Source organism: Marmota monax, unplaced genomic scaffold (genome assembly GCF_021218885.2).
Source record: "Marmota monax isolate L192 unplaced genomic scaffold, Marmota_monax_Labrador192_F-V1.1 WCK01_AAM20220418_F8-fsc00004, whole genome shotgun sequence".
NCBI classification, from domain to species: domain Eukaryota; kingdom Metazoa; phylum Chordata; class Mammalia; order Rodentia; family Sciuridae; genus Marmota; species Marmota monax.
The window spans coordinates 16,609,593-16,626,491 of NW_026692881.1; the positions used below are offsets into that span (position 1 = coordinate 16,609,593).

Genomic DNA, 16,899 nt, shown 5'->3' on the forward strand with positions numbered 1-16,899 from the left:
CTTCAAATTATCTTTTTTTTCTTTATTTTTTTTCTTTCATATCTAAGAAACCACTGTCTAATCCAAGGTGTTGGAGATTTACATCTTTGTTTCTCCTCAGAGTTTTATAGCATTAGGTGATTCATTTGGAGTTAATATTGAGTTAGTGGGCCAGCATTCCTTTGCATGTGGATATCCAGTTGTCCCAGCAACATTTGTTGAAAAATGTTATTTTTTCCTTGTTGAATTGTCTAGACACTCTCATCAAAAATCAAATTTACCCTAGATGTTGGGGTATACATCTACACTATTAATTCCATATCATTAATTTATGTGTGTTCTTATGCCAGTAGTGTCTCACTTTGATTATTGACCCTCAGAAGTACTTTTGAAATCAGGAAGTATTAGTCCTCCAACTTTGAGCTTGTCTTGCCAGTTTGTTTTGGCTATTCTGGGTCTTATAAATTTCCCTATAAACTTTAGGTTCAGCTTGTCAAATTCTCTTCAAAAAGGAATTAGAGCAGGGCAAAATGTTGCATGCCTGTAATCCTAGCAGCTCTGGAGGCTGAGGAAGGAGGATCACAGTTGGAGGTCAGCCTCAGCAATGGTGAGGCACTAAGCAACCCAGTGAGACCCTGTCTCTAAATAAAGTACAGAATAAGGCTGGGGATGTGGCTCAGTGGTTGAGTGCCCCTGAATTCAATCCCCAGTACCCCCCCCCCCAAAAAAAAAAATCAGAGCTAGGCACAGTGGTATATTCTTATAATCCTAGTGACTCAATAGGCTGAGGAAGAAGAATCAGAAGTTGGAGGTCAGCCTCAGCAACTCAGCAAGACCTTAAGCAACTTAATGAGACACTGTCTCAAGATAAAAAATAAAAAGGACTGAGAATGTGGCTCAGTATTTAAGGGCCCTTGGTTTCAATTCTCAGTACTTTGGTTGAAAAAAGTTGAAATTTGATAAAAATTGCCTTGAAATGATACATAAATTTCAAGATATTGCCATGGTAACAATATTAGTCTTCTAATCCATGAACATATACTTCCTTTGAATATCTTTCTAGTACTTTCTCCTTTAAAATCTTTCAACAGCATTTTGTAGTTTGAAGTGTATCATCATACTGGACATATCTTTATTTTTGATGCTACTATAAACGGAAGCATTTTCTCAATTTCATTTTTAGTCTATTCATTGCTAGTTTAGACAGAATACAATTGATTTTTGTATATTGCTATTATATATATATATATATATATATTTTTTTTTAATATTTTTTTAGATGCAGGGACCTTTATTTTTTTCATTTATTTATATGTGGTGCTGAGAATCGAACCCAGTGTCTCACACATACTAGGCAAGTGCTCTACCACTGAGCCACAGCCTCAGCCCCTATTGCTATTATATCTTGAAACCTTGCCTAAATTGATTATTTTGTAGAAATTTTCATATTCTAGTTATATCGTCAGGAAACAAAGGTAGTTTTACATCTTTCTGTTTAATTTAGGCACTGCTTCTTTCATTGCTCTGACAGATATTTTGGGGAATATCGTGGTTCTTTTAGGGAGGAGGGAGAAAATGGTGGCCACTGGTATAAAAATTTTCATTATTTTAGTTTCTCCATTATTTTAAATCTTTTTTTTTTTTTTTGCCAATAATTAAATCTTGATGCCTAGACTGGTCCTTAATCTCTTTATCCCTTCTCATAAAATATGGAGGAGCAGAGTTCACTGCTTTGCCCCCAGGGAGCTCTTGCTCTCCATCTCACCCTCCGAAGAAAGCTGTCACTCATTCCCTTAACTGTTTTCCAGTTCTAAAATCTCTCTGTTTTCCTCTTTCTTTGGATAACTTTTGCAGACAAGGAAGAAAACAGTCTGAGGAACAAATAGATATAGAAAATATGGAGGAGGCACAGAGGTGTGTTTAATCAGAGGGAGGACAGCCAGGTGTGGAAGAGGAGGAACTGAGAAGGCAGCAGGAGCACAGTGAGGACATGTTGTTTCCCTGGGATGCCAGTCCATGACAACAGCAGAGACGCGGCAGGGCAGGTGCAGTTATGGGACAACCGAAAAATTATTCTGACTTCAGCATTTTAAACAAAGTAGAAAGGGAGTGGGACTCAAGGTAGAAAGCCAGATACTCACTGATGAAGAAAATGTCACCCTCAGTCTAAGTTAGTAAGGTCTGGCAAAGCCTCGATGTATGCTATCTTTGATTTTGGATACTCAGAATTAGAGTCCTGCGTTACAATGACTCTAAGAGAGTCGTGCTTCTTGTTCAAGACAAGGGCAACCTTAGATCAGAAAGTGAGGTGAACTGACAGAACTAGTTCTCAGAGCTCATAGAAGCCGAGTTTTTGGTAGAGGAGGTTCCAGCTGGAATATGGAGCTTGTACAGATGGTACAAGTTCTGCCCTCTTTTTGCCACAAGAGGATTACCAAAGCAATAGAAGCTGAGAGTAAACCAAACCAAACACCTTTTCCATCATGTGATGGTGAAGCCCTCTCTACTCCAGGAATCCAGTTTCCCCTGGATTATTTCTTTCTTCCTGCTGTTGTATATCAGTGGTCAGGAAGCCATTTATTGCCTGGAGGCCAAGACTTTCCAGGAGCTGGGCTGCCCAGCCTGGTTACCACGTAACCCGCTTCTGCGGCTGCTGTCAGCCTCTTCCAGCATCTATCTTGGTTCCCTGTGACCACGCGACACATGTGGTCCTGGCATGCCTCCAGGCAATTTGCAACTGCAGGTATGTGTTTGATTTAATAGGAGCAGACACCTCCTTTCCTGCTTCCCAGAGTTTAACCTAAAGTTACCCTTTGGAAGGGCAGGGCACGTAACTGGGGTATGACTCAACCATTGTAACTATTTTTATATTTATTTTTAACTCTTAAAGGTTCAGGACACACATGGGATGGTGGACCATAGAGACAGGTCCCAGGAGATTATATCACAGCCAAAACACTCTAAGACACAGTGCAATCAGAATCACTTCACTTTTATTATTAACAAACATAATCTCAGATCAAAGTACAACTAGCTTCAGACTTGATATTCCAAAATTACTCTTAGATAACCAATAACTACTATCTCACATTAAAATGGGAACAGAAAAAAAAAAAAACCCACTCAGGCAAGGAAAAGGTACCCTGCATAAGAGACACATCCATCTCCAATGGCTGCATTTAATCTCTTGAGAACCATGTAGGCTAATAATGACATCCAGACATATGTGCATGTCAAGTTTGTGGTGGATACTGCTACTAGAAAAGTCTGTGGGGCTTGAGAATTCCTCTGAAGATCCCAAAATGCTTAATAATAAGCTTTAGTCATGCTTCAAAACTGTCCTTTGAGGTAGGTCAGTATTATTATCATACCACATTTTAACAGAAGATAAAGCAAGGCACATTATAACTGAGTGATTTGTCCAGTGCAACAATTTCAGTGTTCCTTCTCAAAGTTCATGTGTTGGAACGTTAATCCCCAAAGCAACAAATTGAGAGGTGGGACTTTAAAGAGACGTGATTAACTCAAGAGGGCTCTGAATGGATTAATGACATTGTCTGGGGAGTGGGTTTGTTATAAAAGCGAGGGTCACATAGCAAGTTGATGGCATCGGGTTAGAAGGCCCAGACTTTGCCCACTAGTGTAACAGGGTCACCTTGCTTTGTTTACCTTTTAGACTTACCCTTTGAGCTACATACAGTACACTGAAGATATTAGCAAACCAAGCATACTTTCCACTATAAGTCTAGTACCACCATTCCATGTTTCAAATATCAAATACATTCAAATTGCTTCTACTCTCCTTCAAATTTGGGCACTTGATAACACTCCAGCCAGGCTTCTATTGATTTAGGGCACTGCTGCAGGCTTTCAAGGGTAAAGGACTGCTCAGAGGGAACCAGGAGGAGCATAACCACAGGATTAGAAAAGAAGTAAGGCACCCAAATCTGTTGTCAGCACACCCATAAGGCAAGGATTGAGTAATTAACTCTTGATGAGAGTTTCTCATTAATGTGTCATTTGAATTGAGCTTTAGAATCTTGAAGAGTGTTCTTACTGAACCAGCGTGCCCCTACCAACACATCTACAGAGTTACTGGGGACCTCACCCTGAGGTCACCATACCCATGTGTGTAGGGACATGGCATAGATCAGAACCATGGAACAGGATGAGAAGAAAAGAGAAAGGTTGAGTTTATTGTTTATATATTATCAAGCAGACATTTGATGACCTGTAGAATTAAAACCATTCAACAGACATTTCCGGTGATAGGCACAGAGTAGGCAGCTCTTCATGAGGTGATTTTCTACTAAAATGAACAACTTAAAAAAAAAATAAATAAAATGAACAACTTAAGGACAGGTTGCCTTACTGCAGGCTGGAAGGCCCTGCTTCCTCCCATGGCTAGATCTCAGTGGACAGAGCATTTGGGATTGCACATTGCTGATCCTGGTAGAGCAGAGTCAGGCTTCTGCTTTAAGGACTGAGGTTCAGGGCAGGACAGGTCCATGGTCTTCAAATAGTGGTGTTCTGTGTTTTTCTAGACTTCTTCTATCTTACTTTCTGCCCTAGGTTGTGTGGTAGGGGATGTTGATTAGTTTGCTGAACAGACACAAATATTTTCAGCAAAGTTCATGGCATCTCATATCCCACATTTCAGCCAAAGGTTTACAGCAGACTCTGGCTCCAGGCTGGGGCCCCCTTTCAAAACGAGGCACTTGGGACTTGCCCTTATTTCATGTGCTTCCCAGTGAAGACTATGCGTCCTTCCTCCTTCTACAAGGATTGAGTGTCCCCTGGGAGCAAGCAGTCTTACTGAATATGCAGGAGGCACTGAGCATGCTCTCTGTTCCAACCCAGAGAGAGGAGACTAACTTCTAACCCTGCTTTGCTCTGAGATTGGCTCACTGGTATGGTGGGCATTTGGCTTCACAGGAGACTGAAGCTGTCTGAGCCAGGAATATTTCTAGAGCATTCACTACACTTTCTGAAGTTATCAGTGTGGCACAGGCACAGAGGGGTGAAGTTGGAGAGGATCTGGAGACCAGCAAAGAGACAGTCAGCTCTCCTTGCTAAAGAGAAACAATAGTTCTGTGCTCATGAGATTTGTGTCCACAGGACAGGGAGCTGCCTAGATAGCAAGTTCTCACTTCCCTGAACAGACATAGGAGGCTGACTCTTCAAACAAGAAGAAAACATTGGAGAACAGAGTGAACCAGCAGAGGAAAGATGACAGATGGAGTAGAGCCAGAAAACTAGAAACAGTTAAGAAATTCCTGACCCACCCAGGCAGTCCTATATGCAATCTGATGGTCACAAAGCAAGGATGCATGAAAAGGTACAACACTAGGGGAGGAAGCCTATGTTTTATTCTATGTAAGGAGAAAATGTAATGAATAAATGGACCCACTATCTAACTCAGTTTACTAGAACACCCAACAAATTACTCAGTGACTTTTGAACCCTTGGGCAATGTGCTGTCAGAGCTCTTCCTTCGGAAAGTGATCTCTCAGGAGCTGCCCATAGACCCTGCCCCTCCAACTGTCCATCTCCTGCCCAGCAGTGGGAGGAATGGGTAAACCAATGGGCTTCTCTTCTCCTTCAAGCTTTTTTAGCATTTCTTTTTCAGAGGGAAATACTCCCAGTGAATATTTTCATGCTGCAATACAAATTATGTCTATACACGTTTAACTCTGACCCAAGTTCACCTGCTAAAAATTTTCCATTGTTGGATGTTTGGAAATGCCACAGCCATCCTATTACTACAAGGGCAGTGACCAAAATCCTGAAGATAGCACAGCAGAAAGATGAAAGAAGTTGGACAAGCAGCTCACGGAATCCTCACAACTCAATGAGCTCTTGCTGTATCCATCACTTCCGGACACAGTCGACAACTCATTCATCTATAAAATAACAAATCTCCTTAATACAGGGGGAATTTTTTTTTTTCCCCAGAAGAGATCACTTTTCCTAAGAACTATATGCTTCCCATTTATCCTCAGTCTAAACTATATTGAGACATTAAGATGTGCTGCTGTAATCTAACATTGCCAACCTGCATGGCCATCCTCTAATCAGTCAGGAGAGAAAGGATGCATACTGGGTGGAGAGGCTCCAGGTCTCTGCTAGGTAGGCAGCTGGGTCTGACTACAAAAAGAACTTTCCCACCTCAACCACACCCTTACTTAGAAATCATATCCGGCATGCTCACTCTCCCCTGATGAATGACCTACTTTGCAAGCTCTGTGATAAATAGTTATTTTCATCTTCCATCTAGCAAAGCGTATAATGACAGTTAATGAGCACTTTTGAGAAGATTTTGTTGCATAGCTAAGTGGAGCCACCTGCCTTAAAGTTCAGGAGAGATCAAGCATGAGAGTATCTGAAGTAAATCCTTTGCTTTTAAGCTCTTGGAAGATTGCTAGGCTTTTACATTGGACACCGACCTGCGGCTGACCAGATGCTTGCCTGGGAGGCAATAGGGAGAAGAGAAAGGAAGATGATAGGAACCAAGCAAAGAAAAGGACAATGGAAATAAAGACAGAGAAGAAATGAATATTGTTTTAGCATCAAAGAGGGGAGTTGTTGCCCTTCAGTACTTGTCATTTACTGAACCGGAATGTGTTAAGGTCATCATCTTTAGCATCCAGGTAGCATTACTCAGTAGTTAATTAACAGAACATTAAACCTCTACTGGATTTTGGAACAGGACCCTGGACAACCTCAAACTCAGCTGCTCTTAGAGCTTCCATCTCCAGTTCTTTTAATCCTGGCCAAGACAGTGGCCTTGGATACTTTCTTCCGGTCGTAAGCCAGGCCGAGGACAGCCATGCAATCAATGAAGAACGTGGTAAAGTTGATGTGCCAGCGGTACTCACTGGCAGAGTAGTCATAGGGGAAGGTGTGGTGGTAGTTGTGGAAACCCTCGCCTGGAACAAACCAAGGAAAGAAGTTATGAATCTCGGTGGAATTCCGTTTTCCTCATCTTGGCAACCTCTTACCCAGCAGGGCACTAAAAACCTCAGAGAAAGCTGCTGTTGCTGAGTGAATAAATGAACCCTGTGTCTTCTACTTAAAACAAATAGATGCCCTCAGAGTCATCATAAGCAATGAACCAAGAGGATCTGATCACCCATGTTTATCTGGGAGCCTTTGTGATAAGGAGTTTCTATTGGAGAATAAGAAACTAATACTGTTGAGAAAGGATTTTATACTAGAAAATACCATAGTTCCACTAAATACTGGCCTGCAACCCCACAGGCACTTTGCCTCTGTACAAGTGTTGAGGTGAGGAGGGGAGAGTCCAGAGGAAGAAATTGTAGCAGTGCTGCTAACAAGGTGAGTAAGCACCTTTCCCCACTGTACTGGTGCCCGTTCAAGGATGGGAAATTCCAATAGAATGGGTGGCAACAGCCATTTCCCACATCAACCACACCCTTACTTAGAAATCATATTTTGGATGTTTGGAAATGCCACAGCCATCCTATCACTACAAAAAGAAAAGGAGGCTCAACCAGAGGCCAGAATTTCCACAACCATGGCTGGTTCTCAGTAGGCTGATCTGGATCCTAATCCTGAGTTTTGACCCTGGGGTGAAAAAACAGAACCACTCTGAAAATACTTAGAGATTTCCTGTAAGCTGAGATTCTGAGAAATCCTTGCTAGGAAAAAAAAAAAAAAAAAAAAAGAAAAGAAAAAAACAAAGAAAGAAAAAAAGAAAGAAAGAAAGAAATCCTGGATTCAGGACCATTTCACTATTGGGTAAAAAAACAATTCTGGAGGGACTCTTTTTTGTCTAAGTCAATTCCAATACTAATAACACTGACCCTTATCAGAGTTGGAAAAAAGAGAGGTCCTTTATTTATTAGTTAGTATAAAAAATAGATAGAATAGCAATGATACGAACAACTAGCAAGTGAAGGAAATTCTACCAAGTCAATTACTACATCCAAGGCATCTCAAATTATGCACTATCTCTGTACACACCTTGACCACCCAGTGAACTGGGAAGCAGGAGTGCAGAGTGGGGCACAGGGAACACCAAGACTCAGGGTGCTGATAGAGGATTTCTAACTTCCACATATGGGTTCAGAGCCAAGACCTCAACAAGCCCAAAGGTATCAGATTTAAAAGAGGATAGACATACAGATAGAGAAGGGAGAGGAGAGTCAATGGGACACAACAGGGACAGTAAGAGATAGCCGAAGACTCTAGGGGAAAGTCACCTTTATCAGAGAAAAGATGAACATGTGACCATGGGGAAAGCAATTCCAGAAGCAAAGAGATTAGAATGGCAGGAAACAGAGCTGGAAGAGAGCAAAGGGTAAGGTGAAGAGGCCAAAAGAGCAGGTTTGGAGTTTCATTTATAATTATGGGACACATCTCAATCTAGGTTCTTACATTTCTATGATTTGTACGCATAGGTCATTTATTTCAAATATGGTGTCTGCACCAGGAAAACTAACTTGAGGCCTTGGTCAAAGTCTATATGCACTTGGAATGAAGGACAGGAAAAGGTAGAGTCTGATGGTGGAACTGTCAAACTCTCTGCTTTCCTGGAGGATTCCCCCAGCACTATGGGAAAAGGGAGTTCCTAGCACACTGTAAGAACAGAAGACAGAAAAATAAAGGACATAAGGAGCGAGGGTGGCATGTGGGAGCACGGGCCACCAAGAGATGCACTGATTCCCCTCATGTTGGCATCAACAAATAATAAGGTATGGCCCACACTTGAAAGGTAGGGCACATTCAAGTACAGTGGAGAGAGAAAAATATTCTGTGGCATAAAATCTTTGAATTGAATTATAATTGTGATAAGGAGTTTCTGTTGGAGAATAAGAAACTAATACTGTTGAGAAAGGATTTTATACTAGAAAATACCATAGTAGTCTACATTTTATACAGCATCTTTAAATATAAGACACTGGGCTTCTAAGTCATGCAGATGTCTCTAATTTTCTCTTTATGCATTCTCTGCCTCAAGACTACAAACCTGTAAAAGATGACTAGAAGAAAAAAGTCAATGGGGCTCAATGTAGGTAGGATTTAGAGATTGTTTTACAACTTAAAATCAAAAGCAGCCTTATTTTTCACTCTTTCCATTTTACATAAGAGTTGTTGCCACACTCCCAAAGGGATTTCACAGTGTCTTGCCCCTAGAACTATACTGAAGAAAAAAAAAAAAAAAAAAAGACAGAGCTACAAAGTGGTCATAAAAATAGGTCATTTGGGTTCTTCCAGCTCCTAGCCAAATATCCTGATCAGGAAACCACTAGATGTGGTCATGCTATTGTCTTATGACTTACCCACAGCTCCCAGGGAAACCAGGATATTCTCCCGGGAGTTGATATTCTTGTCATAGGGGCGGTATCCATAGAGGTGGGCAGCACTGTTCACCAGCCAGGTGGCATTAAGCACTATGGTATATCGCAGTAAAGAGGCGACGTACAAGCTGTGTGCAAAAGTTTCACCCCAACAAAACCAGGGCACCAGTGTGGGCAGGATGAAGCACATCAACAGAACAGCGGACTTGTAGTACCTACATTGAGAGATCCCACAGTGAGTCAGTGGAGGGCTGTCATGCCTAAGTGGATTGTCCACTCACTGGACTGGGCTGTTTTTCTTCCTACTCTGTGAATACAGAGTGTCAGAAAAGAGCACGAGGGAATAGGGTGGAAGAACTTTTCAATGCATGTTATCCCAGTCTCTAGAGGAGGCAACAATGTGTTTAATGACTTTCCTAAGAAGGCCCCACTGGTAACCAGTGGAACAAATATGGAAACACCTGTATCCTGACTTGAAGTCCATTGTTCTTTTTCAGGAGACCATAAGGCCATGTTGGTTAAACAGATGAGCATCAAATCTCAAATTCATCAGCCAGTTCTGCAGCCTGGGCTGCTGTCCATCTGACTTCAGGAGCCTTCCTTTTGTCACAGTGTCATGCTTCCATTCTAGCTACTCCCTGTTCCCCGAAATTCTTTGCTCTACTTGTCCCTCAGAAGGCTCACTGAATATCCTTGGTCACCTGCAGGTCTCTGTCCTTTCAGAGGCCCTGTTCCATACTCTTCACTCCTGTGAAAGCCAGGTGATTGGCATTTTAAGGGAATGGATTGCCTACCTCCCTTCAGCAGTCACGTCTTTCACTTGTATGTCACTGTCATTCCTTGCCTCCAACTCCTTTCCATTGCTGCCACTGCTTCCCTAGCATGGATCCTTGCTACTGTCTAACCTGTGTCCCTGCCTCTTGTCTCTCTGGCTCAATGGTAACTTTCACCTGTCCTGAGAGCAGCTTCTCTGAAGCATGCCCTTGAATGTGCCACATGGCTGCAAAGGAGATGATTAGAGGTTCCCTGTTGCCCACTGAATAAAATCCTAAATCCACACTAGAATTGTACAGGAACTGCATGAGTCTCTGTAGTCCTTTTACCTGCCCCACTTCAAGAAGAAGGACATCCTTCATGGAACATGCTTGAGGCTTCTCTGCCTCATTCTGTTCTTTCTGTTTACATTATCACTGATCACTCATACTTGTGAAGATCTCTCATAACCACTTTCCTCTGCCCCCACTGAGCAATCTCCCTCCCTTTACACCTTTCATAGTACAGACAATATTCTACCCTGTATTGTGGTTATTTGGGTAGTTGGCTTAGCCCTTCAACCCCAAGAGGACACAAACTCCTTGAAGGAAAGAACTTAACTACATTATTTTTTGTGTCCATAACTATCCCAGGTCAGTGAGCATTTGCTGCATTTTAACAAGTTTCATTAAGATAGCTCAGAGAGAAAGGAACAGAGCCGTAAACTGACTGAGGACCTGTGGCATGTTAAATACTGGATTTTAAATGAGTTTGAATTTACAAACCCAGTTCATCCTCAGCTTTTATTTTCTAAGACCTAAGGTAAAAGGTGGAGTCCTTAAGATTCAGGTGCCCAGGGCCACATCCCTAGTCCCATCTTCCCTTTACTCACCTCCTCTGGAACATCACCAGCTTCTCAGCTTTTAGGTCAGATAGGTCCAGGGTCGCCCCCTTCTCTTTGACAGCTGGGTGTTTGCGCACCAGCAGCCAACCCACGTGAGAGAAGAAGAAGCCACGGCGAGAGTTGTGAGGGTCAGCATGTGTTTCTGAGAACTTGTGGTGGGCGCGGTGATCTCGGGCCCATTCATAAACATCATTCTGGAGGGACAGAGAAGAGGAATGCAGGCCTGAGGAGGGATGCCCTCATGGGAAAAATGCCATTCTTAAATGTATGTAAAGGGTCCATGGCTTTTGGCATGACCTCACACAGTCTGGCTCCAGAGGAGGCATAGAGGGGCCTGCCCTCTTCTGCACACTTGCCCTGAAGATCAGATGGAAAAGCAACTTACAGTATAGACCCAGGAATAGAACTGCCGCTTCCTGCAGGTTACAGAATGGGGAGAATACAGGTAAATCACCATGCTCAAATAATTTCACTAGGAGAAAACAGGGCAATTCTTGTAGCAAGGGAATGAGGCAGGTGGCTTCAGGCCCTGGGGTGCTGGCTTATGGGGAAAACTACAAGAAGTTCTATCTTGATGTGTTTGTAAGTGACAGCTTCAAGGGCAGCATGTAATTCATGACCATGACTGCATCTCCAAAGGACTTCTGGGCTTGTCTGGGGCTTTTTCCATTCCTTCAAAAAATGTTCCAATGTGTTTCTTCTTTCTCTTTGGCCCACAGAGACAACATCAGGAACCTTGAAGGTGTAAATTTCTAGGACCAGAGATGATTATCCAAATGTGGTTCCATACCTCAGATATTGCCAAGAAAAACAGGACTAATTTGTTTTTTCTTCTCCTCTTAAGCCTAATACCACGAGTTATCCTGTGCCCATTCCTATAATGTACCAGCTGTAAGAGTCCTCTACCCCAATTCCCTTCATTCTATTTCTGATATAAATTTGGGCCACAACCTATCCTCAATAGCTGACTTAGCTACCACAGAAATGTGGTCATGGTCATGAGGTACATACTGCCCTTGGGTGACAAGGTTGGCCCATCCACCCTCTAAGTGACTCAGATTCCTCATCTGTAAAAGGGAGCTAAATAATAGCACCTATCTCCTAAGATGTATCAGGACTTAATGAGTTCATCTATGTGAAGTGCATAGCATAGCCCCCAGCACACAATGCTATAGAAATGTGATCTTATTATCCACGACAACAAAGTTCCTGAGTCTCTTAGATAACATCATCCTCAAAAAAAAAAAAAAAGGTGGTGTCTGAAGATAGTCTCCCTAAACCAAGAGCATCCCCCACTCCCAGTGTCTGCCCAGGAAACCAGGTTCAGTGTGTGGCTATGTGATGTGGCCCCTTATGATAAAGGACCACAATAGCTGAACACACTGGTATCAAAAACAATCCTGTACCTCCAGAGCTTTGACTATTTTCCCCCTACTTCCCTTCCTATTGAAGTATTCTGAAGCATTCCATGTTTGAGCTTACACTTTAGGTGACCCCTGGAAACTGGAAAGGTCAGTGATGGTCCTGCTGAGGCTTCTCTCAGGGCATTGACACCCTCCATTCCACCCTAGGTCATCAACAAGGTAGAGATACAAAAGCCAAGCAGCACCCACTTCTCACCTGGAACGCCATGGTGTTGGCAATGATCAGGAAGAGCCGCAGGGGCAGCCGCGCTTTGTAAGTTCGGTGGCTCCACAGGCGATGAGCTCCTGCTGTGATGCCCAGACCACTGATTAAATAGTACACATAGGCTGCCAGGACAAGATGATAGGGGAGTCACCAACAGGAAAGTTCCATAGGGAAACATATCAAAGTAACTCTCCTATACCACTCATGTGCTCTTTAGGCTTTGGGTGAATATCCACCTTACCTGAACCATAGGGCTGCCTTGGCATTCAAGGCCTGTGCCTTTTACTACTTGAAAAGTGACCACCACCTCCTAGCCTCTCCACCTACGAATGGAGACAAGTCAAGGATTCTCATGAACTAAGGAGGCAGGATGGCAAGATAGGAATAAAACTCTCACCACTGTGCCACTGTCATTGTCAAAGGTGGAGGTATTATCCAAGGTCTTGTCCAGTTTGACATTCAGCTTACCTTCTCGAAGATAATCAAATTATTCCTACAGAGCTCAGAACCCTATATACAAGGATTTTCTGAAGATAGCCACAGCAATCTGGGCACTGCTCAACTGGATGTAGTGGACACTAGGGGTAGCAATGTACCAGCTGGTGAAAAACTTTTAAGTATTGTACCAGGCAGTGTAATACTATCAGGGTAAGTCAGTCCTGCACACAGTCGTGTGTGCAGTGGCTCAAGCTTTATCACAGGTAGTTGTTAGTAACACCACACATTGCAGGTAAAGAAATAGATGCTTTAAAGGGTGCCTGTTTATTGAGCACTGTCTTGCCTCTGTTTCCTCTAGTTCTACAGGCTCACCAGGCACCAGATACAATCTCTAAAGGGCAAGTAGGCAGGTGTACCTATGTCTTCCTGTTTAGTAGCTCTAAGAGGCAGGGATTCAGACCTTGGGAGAAACTGTTAACAATGTTTCATTCCTAGGAGCCCGGATGGAAAGGATGATTTTAAGGAGCCACAGAATTTAGTTGGGTTGAAAATGGTATATATGGTAACAAATTATCCTGTGTTCTACAGCCAGAGATAAAGAGTTTCCTAAACAGCTCCTTTCTCTCCCCTCCCTTCCCTCCTGTACCCTATCCTTTTCCTCCCACAGGGTTCGCAGGAGAGTCAAAGAGATAGTGACTATACCAAGGAAAGTACTGGCCACATTCTCTCTGAGAGGGACTGGAGGCTCCAGCTGATATTTGGCCTCTGGCCATGTGGTAACTGAGATCTGATATGCATCACCCATACCTAGAAAAACCACAGTGAGCCAGGGCCCTGCAATCACCAGAAGGAAAGAAAGGGCTTTAGACAAAGCAGAAACACTCAGCTGAGAGGCCAGGAAGTATCATCATGGTGCATATGACCCTGGTTCATTGGCTCCTAAAGCATATGCCATCCCATCATAAGGGTAACTGGATCAGAATCCAGGCACTCTGGTGCCTGTTCTATGCATACTTGTCAGACTCTCAAGAAGGCTCAGTCAGTTAGATTCACTCTGACTTCCCCAGAGGACTGTTAGTGTCCACATTGATGGTTAAGCAACATCTCACAGCTTTGCACTTTGGCCCTCAGCATTGCCAGAGACATCTCCTCAACCCTGCCCTAAGTGCTCTTCCAGAGTCTACAGACACAGAAGTCACTTGAAATAGCTGATTGAGGAGAAATGATGCAATGACACACAATGACCTACTTCAATAGGACCTTTTCAATCCTATAAATGTAGTGTTGTTGCCACTTAGTATCAGGTGATCCTGAGAAAGGGAATCTTCTCAGTTTCATTTCCATATGGCACCTAGAGCATTCTCCAAGACAAAGTTTAACTACCAAGACCAGATATAGGCACCTATAAGACCTAAGAGGCCTGGTGGGGACAGGCTAACACATGGCCAATCAGCCCTTCTACACCACTACCCTTCAAGAAAGTTGTCAGAAAGTTCCTCATGCCTCTTTGTTCTGAAAACTTCTGGTTGTCTCCTGGAGAGGGTGTCCTGGCTTCCTACTTCTCGGAGAGCAGCAATTGGGCCAGTGGGTCTCTAGACCTCCCTGCTCCCCCTTCCCTACTCGGGCTTTAGGGGCAAAGGTTAATCTGTCTGCAAAGCACATGCATGGGTCCAAGGGCTATCAGCCTCCAGCCATGGATCTCCAAAAATGCTAAGCTATGGGCAGGTCAGGAGAGAACTGGCAACCTCTCTCTCATTACAGCAGCCTAAGGAATAGGGAGGAGCAGGAATAGCAGCTGGTGTTAGAAGTTGTTAGGTCCTAGGCACTTCCTAGCTTCAGGAGAGAAGAGCAGGAGGAAATGGCAGAGTGGGGAATGGAACAGGAAGCATTTCTGCAACATTATTTCATTCTAAGCACATATTGCTGACTGGCATAAGCTGTATCCAGACCTACCTGGAGTGACAGAGCAACACATCTGTGCAGCCTGGGTCATGGCCTTATTATTTCCCCTCTATGACAAACCAGCCTGGTCTGGTCTGGGGTCAGGTCAGAATCTTATTGATAATCCTTTATGTTCTTCCTTTTTGCATGATCTCTCCTCATCAGCTTTCCTTTCCTACAACCCTGACTGTGCTTGGTGTGCAGTTCAGAAACTCTGGTCTAGCCCCAGGTTCTCAGTCACCCAGGCAGGCAGGACAGGGACAGGGAGCCAACTGACTCAAACAGAAAAGTTTTTGGGGGGACAGCTGCTTCTGTGCCACACACATATTTATACTTCAAAGCCCCCTGCCCATGGTCTCAGTGCTTGCTCCTCAGCACCCATGTTGAGGGACTCTGTAGAACCTACCTTCCTGCACCCCAGTCTCACTAGGCTCTATTCCCAGGCCAGTCAGTCTCTCAGGCAACCAAAGACACTTGGCAGGCAAAACCTGAGGAGAGGAGCCTCTGCTCTGTGGAAGACCCCACCTTATTAAACATCAGTGAGAAACCTGGGGTACTGGTTCGGAATAAAGGAACCTGCTTACCCCAGATCCAAGTGTAGAACTTGCAGGTGGGAACCAGTATGACCCCATACAGGGCTCCCAGGTGCAGCAGGCCCATGAGGATGATGTTTCTCCAGACATACTCAAGCTTGGGTGTGGGACCCTCGGCATCCTGATAGCTGTGATCATATATATCATCTTTCATTTCAGGGCGGATGTCTTCTGCTGAGTAAAGGGACATCTTCTCCAATTTTTGTTCTCCATCATGGAGACCCTCATTTGGAGGTGATCTGATGGTGGTGGTGGTCACATAGGAGCTGGAGATCTGAAAAGAGCAGTGGAGAGTCAAGAGAACGCAGAGGCTGGGGCAGTAAAGGACACTTGTTCTCTAATGCAGCTGGGGGTGGGGGGTGGTGTGCAGTAGAGGCACAGACCCTGCCTCAGTACCTAGGCTATGTGATGGTGGTAGGTATCTAGAGATGGAATAGGGGACGGTTTCCAGAAATTGCAGATGAATTGGGAGTTAAATCATAAGGTGAAGGAGCAGAAGGAGACAGGAGGGTAAACAGCTCGCACCCCTAGCAACACGCAAAGGAAACCCCATGTATGCAGGGGGTCTAAGCAGGACCAGAGTTTTCCTGACTTTAAAGCTCAAGAACCAAGAGTCAGGGAATAAATCCTCCAGAATGCAACACACACCCCGCCCCCAACCGAGGGCAGCAGAAAAGACGGCCCTTTGCTCACAGAAGCTCTTAATTGTCTCCCCCACTAACCAGTCGCCTACAAGCCCCATTCGCGCCCGCTACGCAGCGGGACGGAGGCCACTTCTGGGACGCTTACCTCCTGCAGCATGTGGGCGGGCATCGGGCTCTCGGGTGCTGGGATCGCCCTCCCAGGGCTGAGGCTGCGGAGCAATTCTGGCGCAGTTGAGACAGAGGATGGACTTCGGCTCAGGGGTCCGCTGGTGCGGGGCGTCGGTGGAGCTGCGCTCAGAACACCTCTCTACTGTGGCACGTGGATGGCTGTGCTGGCCCGACCCGCTGTGCGCGGATCTCTCTGGGCTCGAAATTTAAAGGGAAGAGTTAGCCTAGGGCGACCGTTTCCTCAAAACTCTTTGATCTGCTGCCAAAAGGGACAAAGTGAGCAGAGCTGCCTGGCCGAGACAGCCCCGCGTGGAAATAAGGGCGGGAGAGGGGAGGGGACAGAAAGTCGAGTAGCTCAGCCACGGGAGACACAGCGGGGGATACAGCCGACGCCAACACCACGCCGCCCCAGCCCCAGCCTCTGGGAAATGCTAATGAGACTCCTGTAAACTCTGGCCAGTCATTGGCCAAAGGGAATTTGGTGCCACCTCGTCCAGCCTTTGCCATTGGCTGGACGCAATCTGCTG

General features: G+C 44.5%; 1 protein-coding gene across 1 annotated transcript; it reads right to left on the reverse strand.

Annotated features, from left to right (window-relative positions):
• Positions 1-4,148: 4,148 nt before the first annotated feature.
• LOC124096241 (acyl-CoA desaturase 1) lies at positions 4,149-16,680 on the reverse strand. Its single transcript, XM_046449922.2, has 6 exons — positions 16,350-16,680; positions 15,552-15,834; positions 12,580-12,710; positions 10,948-11,153; positions 9,285-9,517; positions 4,149-6,908 (listed from the first exon to the last, which is right to left on the reverse strand). The coding sequence occupies exons 1-6, from the start codon at positions 16,371-16,373 to the stop codon at positions 6,709-6,711; spliced, it is 1,077 nt and encodes a 358-aa protein (XP_046305878.1). The 5' UTR covers positions 16,374-16,680; the 3' UTR covers positions 4,149-6,708.
• Positions 16,681-16,899: the final 219 nt, after the last annotated feature.

Coding starts and splice junctions, on each gene's coding strand:
- LOC124096241 (XM_046449922.2), bottom strand. CDS start 16,373: ATGCCCGCCCACATGCTGCAGGAG. Junction 15,835..16,349: donor CCGCCCACATGCTGCAGGAG/GTAAGCGTCCCA, acceptor TGCTCTTTTCAG/ATCTCCAGCTCCTATGTGAC. Junction 6,909..9,284: donor GGTTTCCCTGGGAGCTGTGG/GTAAGTCATAAG, acceptor GGTTTGTTCCAG/GCGAGGGTTTCCACAACTAC.